Source organism: Rhincodon typus, chromosome 2, assembly GCF_021869965.1.
Source record: "Rhincodon typus isolate 14 chromosome 2, sRhiTyp1.1, whole genome shotgun sequence".
Lineage (NCBI taxonomy): Eukaryota > Metazoa > Chordata > Chondrichthyes > Orectolobiformes > Rhincodontidae > Rhincodon > Rhincodon typus.
The window spans coordinates 116362659-116382317 of NC_063333.1; the positions used below are offsets into that span (position 1 = coordinate 116362659).

Genomic DNA, 19659 nt, shown 5'->3' on the forward strand with positions numbered 1-19659 from the left:
TGTGCTGACAAATAAAGCCAAGAGTGCCAAGCACCTTCTGAACCATCCTGTCTACCTGTGACTCCACTTTCAAGGAACTATGTACCTGTCCCCCTAAGTCTCTTTGTTCAGCAACACTCTTTTTAAATTAAGTAATACTGTGCTGTGATATATTAATAATTCTCCACGACTACAATTTTTCTTTAACAAAGTCACAGCAAATGAGACATATGATGCCACACTTTCTAAATAGTAAGTACAATTGGACTGTCAAATTTGTATTTCTACACATGAAGCAGAGTGTTTTTGGATGGCAGGGTATCCTTCCCTGCCACACAGGCAGTCAACAGAGATCCAGCAGCCCTGTGGCAATATAACACTCCAAGGGGCATTAACTGGCTGGAGGTGTATCTTCCACCTCTCATTCAGGTAGAAACCTTGCCGTAAAGGCTGGCAGCTCTGTAATCCCAGCAATGCCAGAAGCAGCAGTGGCAAGGACCAGGAGCTCAAGCAGTCCCCAGATTCTAAGTCCAGGAAATTAAGACCAGTGTTTTAATGCTTTCACAGGATGTGGGGGTCACTGGCTAGGCTACTGTTCATTGTCCTTTCCTAACTATCCTTAAGAAGGTAGCGCTGAGCTGCTTTCTTGAACTGTTACAGTCCTTGTAACGTTTAGTATATCCAGAGTGCTGTTAGGGAGGGAATCCCAGGATTTTGATCCAGCAATACTGAAGGAGCAATGATATATTTCCAAGGCATGATGCTGAGTGGCTTGGTGGGGTGTGTATGGATGGTGGTGTTCTCACGTATCTTCTGACCTTATCCTTCCAGATGGTGGTAGTCTTAGGTTTGGAAGGTCCTGTCTATGAACACTTGATGAATTTTAACAATGCATCTTGTAGATAGTACATATGGTTACTACTAAGCACTAATGGTGGAGGGAGTGAATGTTTGTGGATGTGGTGCCAGCTAAGTGGGCTGCTTTGTCCTCAATTATGTCAAGCTTCTTGAGTATTGTTGACAGTTGCATTATCCAGGCAAATGAGTGTGTTTTCATCACACCCCTGAATTAAGACTCGTGGATGATGGACAGGCTTTGGCAAGTTAGGGTGTGAGTTGCTTATTGCAGGATTCCCAGCCTCTGATCAGCTCTTGTAGCCACATATTTACATGTTTAGTCCTGTGCAGTTTTGAGTCAATAGTAGCTCCAAAGATGTTGATAGTTGGGGGGATTTCAGTGACGGTCATGCCATTAAAAGTCAATGACACAGGAGCACAATTTGTGTGTCCCTGTCAAACAGCAGAAGTATTTGTTACACCAGGAATTGTCTGCATTTCTTGGCTATTAATACATTGTCGGTATACCTAGTGCATTTTCACTTGCATTTTTGAAGGAAAAACATGTGCAAACATAGTCAAGGACTTGAAGGAGTATCTGGATTGAACAGCATGCACTGATTACAATCTGGAAGCAATGCAGTCAAAAATCTATCAAAAGCATTGTGAATATATTGGTCAATATGTGAAGTTGTCTTGTTCATTTGGGTGCATTACCTGAAAGAGCTTTTCAGAATGCTGTAAGTGTTTGACAATGGCGAGGTCGAGATTTTCATTTCCAGTGGTAAGTGGGAGAGGACTTCCAGCAACACTAGTGCCAACGCCTGTGTCTTCTGTCAGTGCCTCACTGAGATGACCCCTGGCATCTGGATGCTCTGAGCTGTTGTCATTCAAGACAAATCAATCAATCACACAAAATTCATTGTTATAATGATACTTGACATAATGCAAAATCCCCACATTTCATAGAAAACTATTGGTATGTCCCTATCCCTGAACTGGGAGGCCCAGGTTCAAGTTCCCCCTGCTCCACACATGTGTAAACATCTCTGAACAGGTTAAGTAGAAAAATAGGTTAAATAGAAAATATTTCAAAATAATGCATACTAAAACAAAATGGTTTAGAGGTTCAGACTGTACTTTCACAAGGGCCTAACCATTCAAAGACATTTTAAAAAACGCTGCAGTTTTGTATAGATCCTGAATGGTTCCACTTGTATCTTAAACCTCCAGCAGCTGTTGCTTTGACCCATTCCAAACCTGTTCACCATAATTTCCAACAATCCTCCGTTCCATTCTACCATACTGATGGCAGTCATGAGCTCTCCTAAACAGAAATCCATCCTTTCAGGGTCACGGCTTCCCCTAATTTCCTCTAACTTCCTGAATAGGTCCATTTTCCATTGCTAAGACCTATGATACATTTCATTTACAACTGACCTATCTGATTCCAGCTTCCAATAAAGCTTCTGGTGCCTACTATGTAGTCCTGAACTGGCCTTAAGTGTTCCTCTATCCTATGCCATTATCTCCTTGGAAGGAAGTCCAAACAGCAGCAGCCATCCCTCAAGTTGATGACTCTATCTTTCTCTTTATCTGTTTACATTGTTGAACACACTAGCTCCTCTGCCCTTAAGTGGGTATTCATCACAATTGATGAAGTTGCCTCCAAGAAGTTCAATTTCCTTCTCTGTGGCAAACACATTGTTTTTCCAAGATCAACTGCGGCTTTCAGTAGAATTTAGTTCTATCCCAGGCTTACTTACTATATCTGTACAGAGAAATTCTACTAACGCTTGTTTGTATCCCGGCTGCAGCAGTGTTTTTTTGTTGTAGTACAGCATTGAGTTTCTATCTTCCATATTCTATCCATTTCCAAGATTAACTATTCCCAGGTCAATAACAGCAACTGTTCCCAATCTTACATCATTTAATAAACACTGAAAACCTCAACCATATTTTCATCACATTCATGGCCATCACTTGCAATGATCTCCTCACTGACTTTCCATTTCACAGTCCACTGAAATCACCACTAAAATAAAATCTGACTACTTGGATTATCAAGTCCCACTTCAAACTAACTTCTGACTGTGCCAATTGAAATTAATCTGCAGAGGCCAGTATCCTGTCACCAAGTCACCTTTTATTTACACATAGAGAGTCCTTGACACTGATCCAGCTTTCTCAGCACCAGCTCTGAGAGAGAACAGAACCTCGGACACTCCTGTTTATATCTCTCAGCCAGGACTCCCTGATTAGACCAAATTACAACCCCAATCAGGGAACTCGTTTTCTATGAGTATCACCTGACTGACCTTGTTACAATCAGTATATCAATCTCTAGTTGTTCTCCAAATTCTATTGTGCTGAAATCATAATGTACATCTTTATTTACAAATCCCTCCACAGACATATCACCCTTTACCCCTGCAACTTTCTGCAATCCTGTGTAGTAGCTTTATCCCTTTATTTTCTAGTTCTGATCTTATTTAAATGCTCCCTGCCATTCAAATGCCAATAATCAGTGGCAAAGCCTTCCCTTAGCTTGGCTCTACACATTAAAACTCTGTTCCTCCAAATGATTTCTCTTGGTCTTTCTCAGTTTTATCAATATCACTAACCTGTTTAATGCTGGTAAGCATCTTTCAACTTTTTTTTCTTCCAGGGTTTGAAATGTGCTGCCATGGTCTCACATTCCTAATCTAACACATGCTGTCCCAGGGCCATAAACCTCTGAATCTCATTGACTTTTTCAGTCTCTCCTTCCTAGTACAAAATTTAGGCTATTAAATCTCAATTCCTATTTCTTGAGGTTCATACCTCCAATTTGTTTTTTATTCTTTTTAATATTGACAATCCCTCATTATGGGCCTCAGCTTATAATTATTTTCACCATAATTGCAATTGTGTGTCACTGTCATCAATCTGAATGGAGTCAAGGTTGACTTGGTAGAGATACTCCAGAAACTAGTATTAAATACATAAATACATCAAAATACAACCCTCTGAAGGGACAAGAATGTCTGATCCCCTCATTTGATAAATTGGATGAATCATGCACACTACTCAGTTAAGATGTCATTAACTTTTTTTGGAAAGTTATTTTCTTGGGTATGTCAATTACTTAAACATAGAGGTAAAGAAAAATTCTTTTGCACAGGGTTTTTAACTAAATGGTTACATCACTTCAAATAGAATTGAGCCTGACTTCATCTGTTCCTGGTTTTCACTCTAGATGGAGCCTTTTCCCCATGTAATTTGGTTCAGAATGGAGGAGAGAGACTGACATTTCATTCAAATCGTGCTGATTATATATTCCAGCACGCAGCTTTGGCAAAATCTGGGCTTTGAGTGTGAAAGATATAAACATGGGAATAAAATAAAATGAATTCTGCACCACTTCATCAAAATTATGTTAACAACAAGCAATCCAAGTTTTATAAATTCAGGGGATTAGAATTGTGCTTTTATGGATGAGTTCAAATTCTCACTGCCAGCACGTCACTAATTTAACTAGTAAAGTGTCTAATTCTGAACATTGGCCAAATACTCAACATTTCTTATAAATATTCTAAATTGCTATATTGTTAATATTGTTTCAAAGACAGGAAATCTTTCAATGTGGCGCTGCAAAGTTAAACTAGACAGGTCAATTTGCCATGTTAGGAAATGATAGTACCCATTGATGCTCTTTCTCATCACTGCCAATATTCATTCTTTAGTCAACAGCACTGAAACCGATTAAGTGATCATTCATCACAATCATTTTTTGGGATCTCTCTCTGTAACTGCATTATAAAATAATTCATCGATTGCAAAGTACTTTAGAACATTCTGTAAGTCACCGCGTAAATGCAGCTTCTTTCTCCTTTAGATTATTTCTAACCTCAAGTCACCACCAGCGTTCCTTGCATTCAGGCTGTGCTCCTGTGGACAGCCACCAATTAAGCAGCTGAACATCTCAGGTGACAACTTGTATGATACCTTGCCAGTTTTAGAGACACAGACCAACCAGATCTACTAATTCAATCAATCAATCTCTACATGAAAACTTAAACCACATAATTAGATATTAAGAGGCTTTAAGAGCTGAGGCAATCAGAATAAAAGAAATCTAAGAATATATTAAACTATGTTTTCAAGTTTGGGTTTCATGAGCAAAACATTGCTGAATAGAAGTGATAATTGGGGAATTGAGCTCAAAAATCATTGTATGTGGGGAGTCAGGAAGGCCATGAATTAGGCACACAGACATCCACAGCAGATCTTGTGATGTGTATCCCTTCTGAGATAAATTCTCAGTTTTAACTCACTTATAAATAATTACACAAGACATAAATTTCCTGCATTCAGTGGCATATTGCACAAATGTAATAAGTGACTTTGTGCGAAAGCCATATTGGCATTGCTAAGAAAGGGCTTTTTTTTTGTCCCCTTTCAGTAACAAATGTATCTATAGTGCAAAGAATCTGTGTGGAAGCTGGACAGGACTATCAAAACAGAGCAAGAGATTCATCTTATCACATTCTGCCCAAACTACCCCTCTCCCCGTCAGAAATTTTAAATTACAGATATCAAACCCACTGAGACAAAACTGGGGAGGTTTTTGTTTGTCGTGAAAACTTAGAAAAGGATCCAATAGCCACTTTAACATTGACCAGAGCAATTAAGTGACTGCAGTTTTCTTAATTGTCTGAAACTAGCAACAGGAGAAACATTAGTAGAAGACATGTGTCTAGGAGTGTATTTCTTTCCCTTTTAGGACCAGGCAGAGCAGGAGTGTTCCACCAGGTCCTGCAAGGGAAGTGTAGTTATTCCCTCCTTCACCCCACATTAACATCACCATCAAACCTTTGTGGCCACCTCCAAATCTATCTCCATGCTTAAATTGTGCACAGTTTTGTGACTGAGTTGTCTGGTTTTAACCAATGTGCAATTCTTTCCCACCAACTTTCCTATGGTTTTCACCAGATGTTGGCCAGTAACATGCTGATTAGGCCCTGTCATTAAAATTGGCTAGGTTTCCACTTGTTAAACTATTTTCCCATCAGTTAGAAAACACCGGTTAATATGTTCACAATAATCTGTGTCTGTTATATCTTCGTAAAATCATTCCTAAGCATTGTGATAAATAAAAACTGACCTTTCTAAAGTAACATCTTCCTTATGCCAGGTATGAAGAAGTTTAGTATAATCTTCACCCTGAATTTAACTCGATAAACTTACCAAATATTTTTCCGAGCCTCAATGTCAGAACATTCAGAGTTGGCATCATGATCACCACCATCATCCTCATCAAAATCTGATGTGTTTAGGAAGTCAAAGCTTTCTAAAGCACTTTCAACAGTCAGACTTAAACTGGATGATCTGCTTCTGTTTGTATTCGGTTTGCACTGCAAGCGGAATGAATCAGTGAGAATCACGGAATTAAAATATGAGTAGGTTGACAAAGAAAGAAGCCAAAGAGATTAGCACTTCTTTTAAAAATTAATGAAAATAGAGGTAAGAATTCAATTATCAGGGCAGCAAATTATTGTAATTTGATTTGGTGTGTTAGAGCAGAGGATGGCACAGAATGTTACCATCTATGGTAACTGATCTCCTTTGGATCCTGAATCTCTCTACTACCATCAAGGAGATGTGTGGCAATGGCTGGGGAACAGTCATTGTGGATCAATTCTTGCTAGTTCAAAGCAGCACAGAGACAGAGGAGGTCATCTGCATTCTCTTCTCTCTCGGCTATGATTGGTGCATGGTCCGAGGGAATCATGGAATGCTGTGAAACTTGAAGTCAGCATTACTCCCAATTGGGTGACTAGAGGAGAAAGGGGAGGGAGGGTTGTTGCTACACTTTCAATTTTGAAAATGGGAACACTCTATCATGCTCACATACAATACTCTAAATTCATTGCAAATGAACAAAACATTGAACTTTGACACAAATCACTGCTGGTGTTACCACTATAGTAGATCTTTATGCTTACCATTGTCTTCATAAAAGTTGTCATTTTGAACTTACATTATAAAATCGTGACTGCTGATTGGAGAATTGGGCACAGAGGCCACTGGGCCCAATTTTCATTGCTTCTAATTTTTCCCCTGATTTAAATCAACGATGAAAGATTAGGGTTGTTTAAATTGGGAATGCTGATTGATGCTCCCATCTATGTCAGAAGCAGAGCTCAGAAAACCTATTCTATGTAATTTATTCACTCTGCCCACATAACAACAGTGGCTGCATTTCATAAATAATTATGAGAAGAAATGTTTCCTGACATGACCTCTGAATGCACTAGCTCTAATTTCAATATTCGGCACTTGTGTTTAACACCCTTACTAGAGGAAATAGTTTCTCGTTATTTACTCTTAATTATCTTAAAAGATTTATTAGATTATCCCCTAATCTATACTTGAAGGAATACAAGCCTAGTCAACGCAATCTGTCCTCATTAATTCAATCCTTTTAGCCCCAGTGTCAATCTGGTGAAACTGTTTTGCAACCACTTCAGGGCCAGTATGGCCTTCCAGAAGTTTGATGTCCAGTGCTGAATGCAGTACTCCAGCTGGAGCTAAACTTGTGCTTAAAGTTGCCGTAAATTAGCTTCCATCCCTTGAGATAAAAGTTAATATCCAACAACCATTAAAATCTTTTGCAATAACCCACTGGCCTTAAAAGATCCCAGAACTTAGACACTAAAAGCCTGAATTTCACCATCGAGGTGGAAACATCAAGTTGAGAAACTGTTCAACATGGCAGACCCATCTGTGTAAAATTGACTCCTGCAAGCCCAATTTTGCTTTGGAGATACAGGAGCAGGATCAAGTCAGACCTGTTGACCATTGATGCAGACTGGATGTGGTCACAGAGACTGGTGAATTTAGAAGGTCTGCCAATTTCTCATGGACTTCATCCTAGTTGTATTAAAGGTTATTCAACTTTCCAACTTTATCCTTGCCCCGGTCCATTCCCTATGTCAAGTCCAAGCTTCTTTGCCCCATCTTAATACATATTTCTTTGTTTATTATGATGTGTGTTAAATCTTCTATGTTAACACAATAGTACTTCTGATTGACACTGTCATAGGTTTGTAACAGCAGTGTTTCTTTTCAAGCAGATTTTTGAATGGGTGTTTTTTTAAGGCACTTCCAAACTTGCTATATCATAAAGGTCATTGGTTTCTTTGGTGCATATTAGTTCAGTGGATAAGGAGAATCTGGAGTGGGGCGCATGGCATAGGTAGCATAGAAGGCATGGAAAGGGCATGGGGGTGTGCATGGAGAGTGAATAGCAAAACCTTTTAAATTGTACCTTCGAAAAGATTTCTGAAATTCAGAGTAGAGTTCACAACTCCTCTGAGGAGCCACTGGCCATTATTCATCCACAAGAAGGGTGTCCAACTTCATAAAAATTGTGAAGGTCAAACTTGGTGGAATTATGAGATGCCTTTTCCCACAATGCAAACAGCCAGACTGGGGTAAGTTATGTGGCCTCATTATTCATACCCATATCCCACCCTGGTGAAAATATCTGTGACTGAGAACAGGGGTGGGGAGCCTAGAATCAGGTCCTACTTGTCATTTTTAAAGGGCTCTAGAATTGACCTGACTTCTCGAAAATCTGGCTGTAAAACTTCTGCTTCTCTACAGCTTCTCATTTCTCACTATTCAAAAAATGTTCTGATCTATCTTTCCTTGATCCAAAGGTAAATCACCTCACACCACCCCACATTGAACACCTGCTCCATTTTGTCCATCTATTATCTATTATTATCTATTAATGTCCCGTTGCAACTTTTTGCTTCCATCTACACTTTTTACTGTGATGCCTAACTTAGTGTCTTCAGCAAACTTGGATATATGGTTTTCCATTACTTCATCCAAGTTGTTTAAAAACATAGTGAAAAGGACAGGCATGAGCTTAGATTCTTGGGAATGTCAACAGAGACTTCTTGACTACGCTATGACCCATTATTTTACTGTCTGTTTCACACCTTCTAACTCATTACTCATCAGTGTTAGTAAGATTGTTTCCAATTCAATGTACTCTCATTTCTCGTAAGAGACTCTTTATGTGCAACTTGTTGAATGGATTCTAGAAGTCCATATAAACAACATCCAGAGACACTCCCTTATCTAAGATAATGCCCCAAAAACAATTCAAGCAGGTCCTATAAACATGACCTACCCATCACAAAACCCCCTACTGCCTCTCTCTGGTCAGTTCGTGTCTGCCCAAGTGGTCTTATAACATTTCCCAATAACTTCCTCATGACAGATGTTAGATTAATCAGCCAATAACCTTCTAGTTTATAAAGGTCCTATTTTTTAATCCTGGGTTGACACTGGCAATTTTCCAATCTCAGGGCACAATTCCAGACATAGGAAACCTCTGGGAGGAGATACAACTGCATTTAGAACATACTTGTTGCCAAAGTAGCTTCCTTGGCCCAATTAAGACACAAATAACATGCCGAAAACTGATGGCAAGGTGGTTATAGCAGGTGAGGACCTAGACACTATCATTTTCACTAAGGAGGCAGTGCTGGGCAAGCTAATGGGTCTAAAGGTAGACGAGTCTCCTGGTCCTGACGAATTGCATCCCAGGATCCTAAAAGAGGTGATGGGGGAAATAGCAAATGCGCTAGTAATTATTTACCAAAATTCACTGGACTCTGGGGTGGTTCCTGCAGATTGGAAAATAGCCAATGTGACACCACTGTTTAAAAAAGGAAGTAGACAAAAGGCAGGTAACTATAGGCCAGTTAGCTTAACTTCAGTAGTGGGAAGATATTTTTAAAAAGACATCATCTCCAATTGTGAGTAGCCAGAGGACTTTGTGTCCAATTTCTCCTCATCTGGATACATGGGCACCACCATCACTGATTCTCTGGTACACATTCATACAAACTGATATTTCATGTAGACAGGCTTACATCAAGCAGTTTTTTTAACTATAGGACGAGTCTACATAAAACAATAATTGTATGCTTGCACTTTATGGATCAGATTCATCTGAAAATACTGACCTTTAACAGGTCCTCAAGTTTCATGACTTCTTGGTCTAAATCTTGAAGCTCTTTATATTGCTCTTTGTGTGGCTCCAATGATAGAAGAAGACCCTGCAGAGCTTCCTCCAGGCTCATCTCCAGCACTGGCCTGGTTCCTTCACATCCGCTCGATATACAGGCATCGAATTCTTGTCCATCAGGAGCTAGTAACCTTTCTGTTGAAGTTAATCGCTTCACCAATTGTTTGGTTAGATTGCCTTCATATGCATCCAATTCAACAGGTTTTACATCAGACAGCTCATCTGAATCTTGAAGGATTCCCACTGTGTCACTGGATTCTAAAAATATGCCTGTTTCTTGGCTAGATCCCTGTTTCTGGCATCCTACTTGTACAGACGACAGGTCTCCAATATCTGTCACCTCTTCTCCTTGGTCTGATTGAAGTGCATTTGGATCACCAGTTCTCTCTGTTTCGTTTGCTGCTATTGATATATCATTTGTCTCAGCAGCCGAAATCTGAGATTCATAGTCTTCATCTTGAATATCGGGTGGAGTCACTGTGATTTCAGGATTGGAGTAAACCCGGCCAGTGGGTGTCAAACTAGGCTGGCTGAAACATGTGCCATTTGTAAGGTAGCCATGGTTAAATGAAATGGACTCACTGGTCAAGTTCTCATTATCAAAGATGTCATCCTCAAGCTGCGAAGACTGGAATAAAAAAAACCCTGCTGTAAAAATATGCAGATAGACACAGTTTAAGAAAAGGACCACCTTTACAAATATCATGGCAGTTTTGGACAAGTATTGATCAAAATGGACCAAAGAAAATGTCAAGAAGTAGCATATAATGTAGTTGTTAAAAGTGTCATTGTCACAGGGCAATGGCAGCTGGCAAGGTCTCACCTCAAAGATGGGTAGTATAAACAGACAAACTTATATCATAAAAACGGTTTGGGAAGGTGGAGAATCAAATCTCCTTTATTGTTAATAAACTTTGGATCATTCAGACTTTGAAGTCAAATATTTGAAACCTTTACTAAAAAATATTTACAGCATCAAATCATAGTGAATTATTTGTCCTGTCACCACCATCTTTGATATGAGAGCAATAGTCTGTTTCTGTTCCATTCTATTCTACAAAATAAAAGTTAGGATTAAAGTTGAGACTTCCTAAAATATACTCCTTCATCAGAAGGAGAATGCTTGAGTCAATATAGGTGAAAATCAGAAGAGATGTATAACAGGAATTTATATTACCTGCTTTTCACTACTTCTTAAGATAAAAATGACACCCTAGGACCTTTGAGGAGCTTCAGAAAAAGACTATAATAACTATTAAGAAAATTATGGTCCATTTTGATATTTTACAATATTCAAGCTGCTCTTACAGCTTATACTCCAATTTAGAACTGGATGAGACAAAGAAGCAAGATGCAATTAACAGCAGACAATAAAAAAGATGCTTTAATTCAACATGCAATGAGTATGGAAACCTTGGAGACTTGTATAAATGAGATACAAAGATGCCAAAATGTTTTTTGTGACATTACTAGCAATCACAAACTGGAAAACATCAACACTATCCACCCTCAGATTTTGCAACAAGGTGTTGTAAATAATTCTGTACAGTTTTATTTAGTAGTTAATATACAAACAAACCAATGAGGTAATTTTAATAACTCAATTTTTTATTTAAAAATGTCCCTTAAGTGAAATATACAGCATCATTAAATTTGTTTTTGTGGAGCAAATTGAAATAATTAAGCTGGGACTATTGTGCTTAATGTCTACTTTATTAAATTTTGCTGCAAAATGTCTATATCTGCAGAATTAAATTAGTTTGAAACTGAAGAGCAGTTTAATAAATTTGAAAAAGAATTTTTGCTTTGTAATTGTAATTATCATCTCAAAGATTCAGCCTCTGGTTTGAAGCTTGTCAAGTTAACTCTGCGATGATCAGATGCCAAACAAGTGGTTCAATGCTGTTTCTGGTAGTGTTGGTGTTTGTACACTCCGGTGTATTTAAGGTCAAACAATGCACATATGACAATATCATGCATGGTATAAAGAAAGGAATCAGATATTGGGACATCAGTTGCCTGATGCCACAGCCACTGGAAAAGGAATATTATTCCATTTCCTACTTAGAAGTATGCGTTTCATCATTATTAATGAGTACATTATGTAACATAAATAATGATATAAACAAACTTCTTTTATACTTCTCAAACCAAACCATGTAAAAATACATACCAATCCCTCAAGGAATATACCTATAGTTGACATCTATTGTAAATCAGTGCCATGGGTAAGCTATCATTTGCAGTAAGGTGTCTAGGCCTAACCTCGTAGTTGTCAACACGAATGTAGACAGGTAGGATGCAAGGAGCTTAATTAGAGTACTTGTTACAACAAAGGAGGGATTTGGGCAGATAAATAGTGATTATGGATAAAACTAATTTCTCATCTTAAGTTTTAATATTCAGGCAATAGAGAGATCTTCATAATGGGTAATCAACAAAATTGGACAGCAGCAAATTATTGATCAGATTTCCAGCTGCAATACCGAGTTTATTGGTGCAAAGCACAGGAGAAAAAGCTTGAGACGCATAATTCACGATCTTTGCTCCTTTCTACATGATTGGGATTTCACGAGGATCCTCTAAGAAGGGTGGAGAGCCAACAGAAATGAGGTGGAATGGTCTTAACAGGCCATCCCATCTCAACATCCTGCATGTCCATCAGACCATTAAATAACAGGGAGTAGCTCTTGGCCAAGTCCCCGTCAAAATTGGTGGATGTGAGGTGGTGGGGGCAGGCAATAAAACCACAGATGGCAAAATGTCAAAGTGGCACCTTTTTCTTGACTTCTTAGAGACCCTTGAGAGTCTGGAGATCTTTCAGCTGTTTTCTGCTCCAAAGCCTGTAACGCACAGTGGCTCAGTGGTTAGCACTGCTGTGTCACAGTGCCAGGAACCTGTGTTCGATTCCAGCCTCGGCAACTGTCTGTGTGGAGTTTGCACATTCTCCCCATGTCTGCGTAGGTTTCCTCCGGGTGGTCCAGTTTCCTCCCACAGTCCAAAGATGTGCAGGCTAGGTGGATTGGCCATGCTAAATTGCCCAAAGTGTTCAGGGATGTGTAGATTAGATGCGTTATAGGGGGATGGGTCTGGGTGGGATGCTCTGAGGGTCAGTGTGAACTTGTTGAGCCGAAGGGCCTGCTTCCACACTGTAGAGATTCTATGAACAATTACAGCAACTGGATTTCCATCCCAGAATCCTTACCACAGGTGTCTGCCAGGGTTGGCATCCGTGACTGGGCACAAATAAATCCATGTCAATTATGCGACCTCTGAAATGTAGGTGCCTTCAGGTAATATTTGATGAGACTACTGAGGAGCACCAGATGGGGGATAACTGTTAAAGCTTACCTGGAATCCAAACACCAGGTATATGCCAATACATTGTCACAAGTTGGCAAATAAGGAATTTCAATAACTCACATCTGAAAACAACTGGGCTTCCTATCAGCTATAATTGTTCTCCATTGGTTTATTCATAAAAGAATTTGGTTATCTGTGAGGACTTTTTTGCTTTGTCACACTATCACGAGGGAGTGGAATGATGCGCATAGATCTACTAGATCAGCAACTGCTGTTACAGGAACAAACATACATGCGACTGGCAAGATCCCAATCACAGAAAGAAATCACTCCCACAAAGGGGACTCACATAGAGTTCCAGCCTTTCCCTAGGACGCAGCCTAAGAGATGGCAGGTCACTGAATGAGCGACTCCGTCTGAGTTTGTCAAAGAACGTGTCCCGAAGAGCATCTATGAATGACAGCTGTAGTCTGTCTGGTGATGGCTGCAGGCATTTCTTGGCATGTCAAAATTCAAAGGGTTAGTAAACGTGGTAAATGCTTAATGGAAGAAGCTGAATATTTAAAAGAAACTATAGTTAAGTCACTGGTGGTGTATTTATTATGGGAAGATAGTAGGCAAAGATTAAAGGCCCGGAAAAGATTAATCACTTCTTTAACACTTTGACATCCTAAAACCCTCTACAAATGATATTTAAATTTAAGCTCTTTCTTTCTTTAAACTTTAAACATGTAAGCAAAATCTCACTAAGTTTCTATGTGATAAGTTAGGATACACCACTGGAAACAAGATATTCAAAGTTTTAAGGTCAATGTCAATGAAGATTGGATGAACAGAATACCAAGCAGCTGAAATCAATCCTATCCATTTTGTTTTGTTTCTACCCAAACTGAATCTCTGTGGCCATGTATCTTTTCTAAAATCTAGACCCGTTTCCCCTCCAAATTCTATACATTCAGCACATTTTATATACCCTGCAATTCAGATTTGTACCAAATTATCTCAGAAAAGGCTTATGAAACCTGTGACCCAAAATCGCAAGGACAACTATGGCATGTTGAGTCTTATTCAGTGGGAGGTACGTAGGGCATTCTACGCAACTGGCCTCAAGGAAAACCTCTTGCTATTGAAATAAAAAAGAATCTTCAAAATATGAAATGGGTATTCAATTCTCTGACTCCAAATCTTTACATCTGGTGACGTGATGAAGAGTTCAGAGCTGGATTAAGTTCAATTCATGAGCACAGTCCTCTAGAACCTGACAAAAATGTACTTTATGAATTTTTCATGAGACCTGAATGCATCAACCAGATTTCAGGCCATCTTTCTCAAATAACGAATGTCGAAGAGAAAAGTGGTAATTGATGCTCTGAAGTGTGAATTAGTCAATGAGGCTGAAGCATCAAATGGAAATAAAGTCTGCTTGGTTAGCCATATCAACATCTGAAAATAGGAAGGACTCCTGAAGTTAACTTCAGGATATGGCTTCTGTTGTCTAAATCCCAACTTCATTTGGAAGTCCCACAAATGACACAATGTTATTGACCCAGATCTTTTAGTCAACAGCAAAATGCCATTGCTCATCTCTAACCTCAAAGAAGGCTATCTACAATGATCTGGAGATCTGTGTGGCATGCATTTCTTCTCTCCTGATGCCAGTTTGAATCTGACATTGTCCAGTAGATCTCCAGGCCACCACAAATAGTGACGTTATCAAGCAGCGTAAGCTAACCAGTCAGAATGAAGTATTCTGCATCACTCTGTGGTCCTGAGCTTCCAATGGCTATCTTTCCAGTGGCCAGTCTCCCAGTAATGCTGCTGATCCAAAAAGCTGCCGGCTTCTGACTGGCAGAAGCTGTCGGTAAGCAGGTCCTCCTCCTTCAGCACCTAATTTCGGGAAAACTATGCCAGTGGGTTCTCAACTACTTGATCACATGGTTTGTGATTCAGCAGCTTCCCGTCCAAAAACAGGCAATGGGCACTCTCGCCAGCTCTCCAGCAGGCAGGCAAGTCCTGTTACACAACAAAAGCCTGCTGAACGATGGTTTGGTAAACACCCTGCCTGATTTTCAGTTCTATTTAGATTAATGTGACTAAATATTGAGCAGGCAGTAAAACAGGCAGTCGCATCCATCCTGCCTGTTTTTCTTTGTTTCTACCCAAGAAGAATCCCTGTGCCCTCCTGTCCTCTCTAAGAATTCCCACACACACATATCCCTAATATCCCATAGTGCCTGCCACTGCCAACTATCAGTGACCCCACACCAAATCCCAGTGACCAAACCACTTAATCATGGTAGTAGCTGCCCATTAGCATTATACCACTGAAGCATTTGACATGAAAACAAACTCCACGGTATGGAATCTCGCAGTAACAGCATGTTCCATGAATGAAAGTAAGAGACCACTGAGTTCATAAACAAAGTAACATACACTGTCAGTGATTTATTCCCTTCATCTTAATGATGTCCATCTAGCCTCTGTAGCAATGGCAATCAAATCTTCCTGGCTTACCATTTTTCTTTTCAACCACCATCCCATTGCATACCATAAGGGGACACACACCTGCCAAGGTAGGTCTCAGTTCAGTTGAACCTAGCTTGGTGCTTCTGGAAGGTTCCTGTGAAAAACCATATAGTCCCTGCTTACAAGAATCTCCCTGCCTAGCCCACCCCAACACCAATTTGCTGGATAGCTTTAAAGAAGTTGACAATCAGCACCCAAATTTGATTGTACCCAAATACTGCCCAACTATAATTGCCGCAAAGTTATATACTAATGCTCACTAAGCATCTGAACCAGAATATTCAGAATGCCTGTAGTTGTCACTGGCAGTTCAAAACTCCCTGGTCTAGCTAAGAAGCTGAAACAAACCTTAATATCTTAATAACAATTATTGACATACTAGCAGTCTTGACATATTAGGAGTTTTGACGTATTAATCATGTAAAAGTAAAATAAACACTGAAAAGTCAATTTAAAAATTCAACAATTCTGTATGCCTTATCTTCCCTGTTGTTCCTCAGTTTTTAATTTATGCTATTTTGATTTATTTGTAATTATTGTATATAACTTGATTGTTTTCTTCTGAACAAATGCCTCCAGCCAATTGAACTCTTGATGTTGCTAATTTAAAGTTTAATGTTTGATTTTTTTTTAATACTCAACTTAGAAGCAAAATCTTGGGGATGCAACAATAGGTTTTACATATTAGTGGTGCTGGCCAAGCAGGAAGTGGTGTAAGTAATATGGGCACCGAGTTATGCCCTTACCCACAAAAGACTCTATCCATTATAATAAACACACAGAAAATATAACCATACCTCATCTGAAGTTAAATCAGATAATACAATAGAAATTGTATCTATTACATTAAGGGATGTCAAATAAGAAACAGAACGCTTCCTATTTCCTGTCACCTTGAAGTTGCCTACATCGTAGATAACTTGATTCACAGAATAACAATTCATGCTGCACTATTGTGACAGCTCTACATTCCACACCAGTCAATACTTTTTAGTGAAATATGTAATGTAAAGTTATGCTCAGGTTTTTCTACATACTGATTTGGAACTATATGATATTAAGTCAATACAATCAGCAGATAGAGGAGAATTTCATCCCACTAGTGCATGATAGGTCCCAAAGGTGAAAAAAGTAGTGTCCTAAACCTCTGGGCTACACTGTCTTTATTGTGGACAATTGTAGTATTACAATAATAAGATATCAGCTTACATTCCAGTGTCTGCTTAATGTCAGAATTTCATTACATGAAGATGCAAAGTATGTAGGAAGTGAAAACAAGAAAAACCAACTTGCTGTATTGAAACTTTGTACTAGTCTATTGATCACTATTAGGCTTGTAAAATATTTTCCGTAATCTTGCACAAACTTCAAAATAGAGCACACTACTTACAAAGAAGGAGAAGTCTTCAAAGGTGGGGGTTTCTGGGGTGTTTTGGCTGTAGACAGAACATCGTCTTTGTACACTGGAGGCTTTATTCAGATTGCCGGTGGATGGAGTCAGGTCTTCCTTGTCAAATGGACTGTGGATAAAACATGTACACAATAACAGTGAATATTTAAACTTCTCACATTCCATAATACCACTTCACATAAATATCAAATGTTGTTTTCATGGTATGTTTTAAGGTCATTTAAAAAAATCTTAAAATATATCCTATTCTGATAAGAAACAATAATTGAGTAAAGGTAATGACAGGAATAGACCAGTAACACTACTGCCATCTATGGAATGTGAAAAGCATTGCTGCAGTCAATAAGTGATACTTACTACCAAGTGACCTCAAGGTTTAATTTAACAGTTCCAAGGTCATTGATGTCAACGGCAACCATTTGTGGTCTGGCTATGAACAAGTCCTTAGTTTCACAGATGACACTTCCAACCAGGAGATGAGTAGCCAATCCCTTCAACTCCAACACCTGAAAAGTAAAAAGAGAAAGAGAAACTATGTCAGTGTCAGTATCACTTCCAGTTCAAATATTGGGCTATAAATTTATTAACTTTGCTGGCAACTCAATAGACTTGTTTCATTGTTGTGATGATTCTCACAAAGGTACATTTTGATGAAGAGTCACACATGACATTTTCCACCATGTAAGACCTTTCATGGGCCGAGGGACTCTGTAAGCAAGTAGCAGGGTGGTTTGGTGCGGGGATGGGGGGGGGTCACAGGTCAGAGTTAATGCTGCCCTCAGTTAGCCTGCAGGCAGTGTAAAGCAGAAAACAAGAAAGAATACTTCAACTAAATTGGTCCTAGCTGTCACCTTTTAAGTGACATCAAAGCCCCATCAGTCACTTACTAGAGCGACACGGTTGACATTGCAGACCACTTGGCGGAGAAAGGTCAAACCAAAATCATCCACTCATTGCATCATAAGTTGCTGTTTCGATGGATAATATCACCACTCACCTTTCAACTGTTTACATTTTTTACTATTTGCACAAAACAGTTTACAGAAAAAATTTAAATATCTGATGACTTCCAAAATTACACTGTATAATACCTATACTTGTTTAGTTTATCACAAAACTTTTCACACAACAAAGCGAGTTTTGAAATGCTATTTAAGAGAAAAACAGTTATGATATCAAAACCCTACAGATGTCAGTAAGAGGTGCTGTGTGTCGTCATGATTGAGGGAGGAATTTGAACAATTAAACTATCTGCCCTTTCTCAAATACAGTACAGTTATAAGGTCTTTAATGGGCAACTGAGCTGGCAGACTGTTCAAGCCAACAAGAGACTTGATTAAGTGGTCAAACCTACAGTCTTTTCTGTAAGATAAAAGTGCTAGCAACAGAACCAAGTGAACATGTACCGAATGCATAAACAATAAAAAGTTAGTAGACATTGGAATCATTAAAAGCGATCATATTGGATTGACTGAGCACTACTTGACATGAAACAGAGATGTTCTGCTAAGGAGTTCTGAATTCTGCACGGATACTGCGTAAATCTGAATGTCGTATTTTTGCAGTGGACTGATAAGGCCAGAGAGCCTGGAGAAAGCCATAGTTGCTGGACGTAACTCTAAATGTCAGCAGTAATTTTGCCTTGAGAATCACAGACTTTACAGTGCAGAGAAAGCTGGTGTTGTGTCTCTGAAACAGCTATCCACTTATTCCTTTCCTATTCACTTTCCCTTTTTAAATCCTTTATCAGTTGAATATTCATCCACTTCCCCTTTAAGGATGATTATGGATTCTACTTTCATCACCTGGTAGAGACTGACAATGGGGTGTTCAGCCGTTTCTAGATCTATTCTTACTATTGCTTCGAATCAAGAGAGGTTTGTAAGAAAACATTCTCTTTGAAGACAAGAAGAGCAGAGGATGTATTTAACTTTATAGCACATGGTAAACAAGATGAATAGAAAGATTTTAAAGTATTGCCACAAAGCATACACTCCACAAACTCCACAAACTCCACACACACGCTACAAAACACAAAAGCTAAAACACTCCTGGCAATTTTCCATTCTTGTGGGGTCATGTTGCCTGCTTGCACATTTTGCAGTAGCTTTCTTAGAAAAAGAACACGTCTAGCGTAAGCAAAAGCAGAGAATGAATGGTCACGATCAGCTAGTCAGGCAGCATCTTGTGAAGAAACAAAACGCTAATGTTTCTTTTAGTCAGACCTTCTTTACAAAATGATGATACTGCAATGAATAACATAGAAGAAGAAATAGAATGAAACAGTGAGCAACCATTCTGGGAAACAGAAAAGGGAACTACTGAAACAAAAAGCAAAAAAGTGAGCAAGCTGTTACATTGGTTAGCCAGTGAACAGGAGATGGGTGGCTGCTAATTGCATAAATCAAAAGGTAGTATGAGGAGAGAAATGAGAAACATAAAAGCCATATTTGAGATCCAGTGTGAATTCTTGCTGCAGATTGGCTTCAATGAAGAGAACAGACAAACAGAA

At 39.0% G+C, this 19659-nt stretch overlaps 1 protein-coding gene across 3 annotated transcripts in view; it reads right to left on the reverse strand.

Annotated features, from left to right (window-relative positions):
* Positions 1-19659, reverse strand: part of ripor2 (RHO family interacting cell polarization regulator 2) — an 82024-nt gene that overhangs the window by 14527 nt on the left and 47838 nt on the right. For all 3 annotated transcript variants that reach the window (XM_048615020.1, XM_048615027.1, XM_048615035.1), the window contains 5 exons: positions 17505-17653; positions 17127-17256; positions 9846-10535; positions 6046-6212; positions 1534-1696 (listed from right to left, as the gene is read on the reverse strand). In XM_048615020.1, coding sequence (XP_048470977.1) covers positions 1534-1696; positions 6046-6212; positions 9846-10535; positions 17127-17256; positions 17505-17653 — 1299 coding nt within the window. The remainder of the gene's footprint in view (positions 1-1533; positions 1697-6045; positions 6213-9845; positions 10536-17126; positions 17257-17504; positions 17654-19659) is intronic.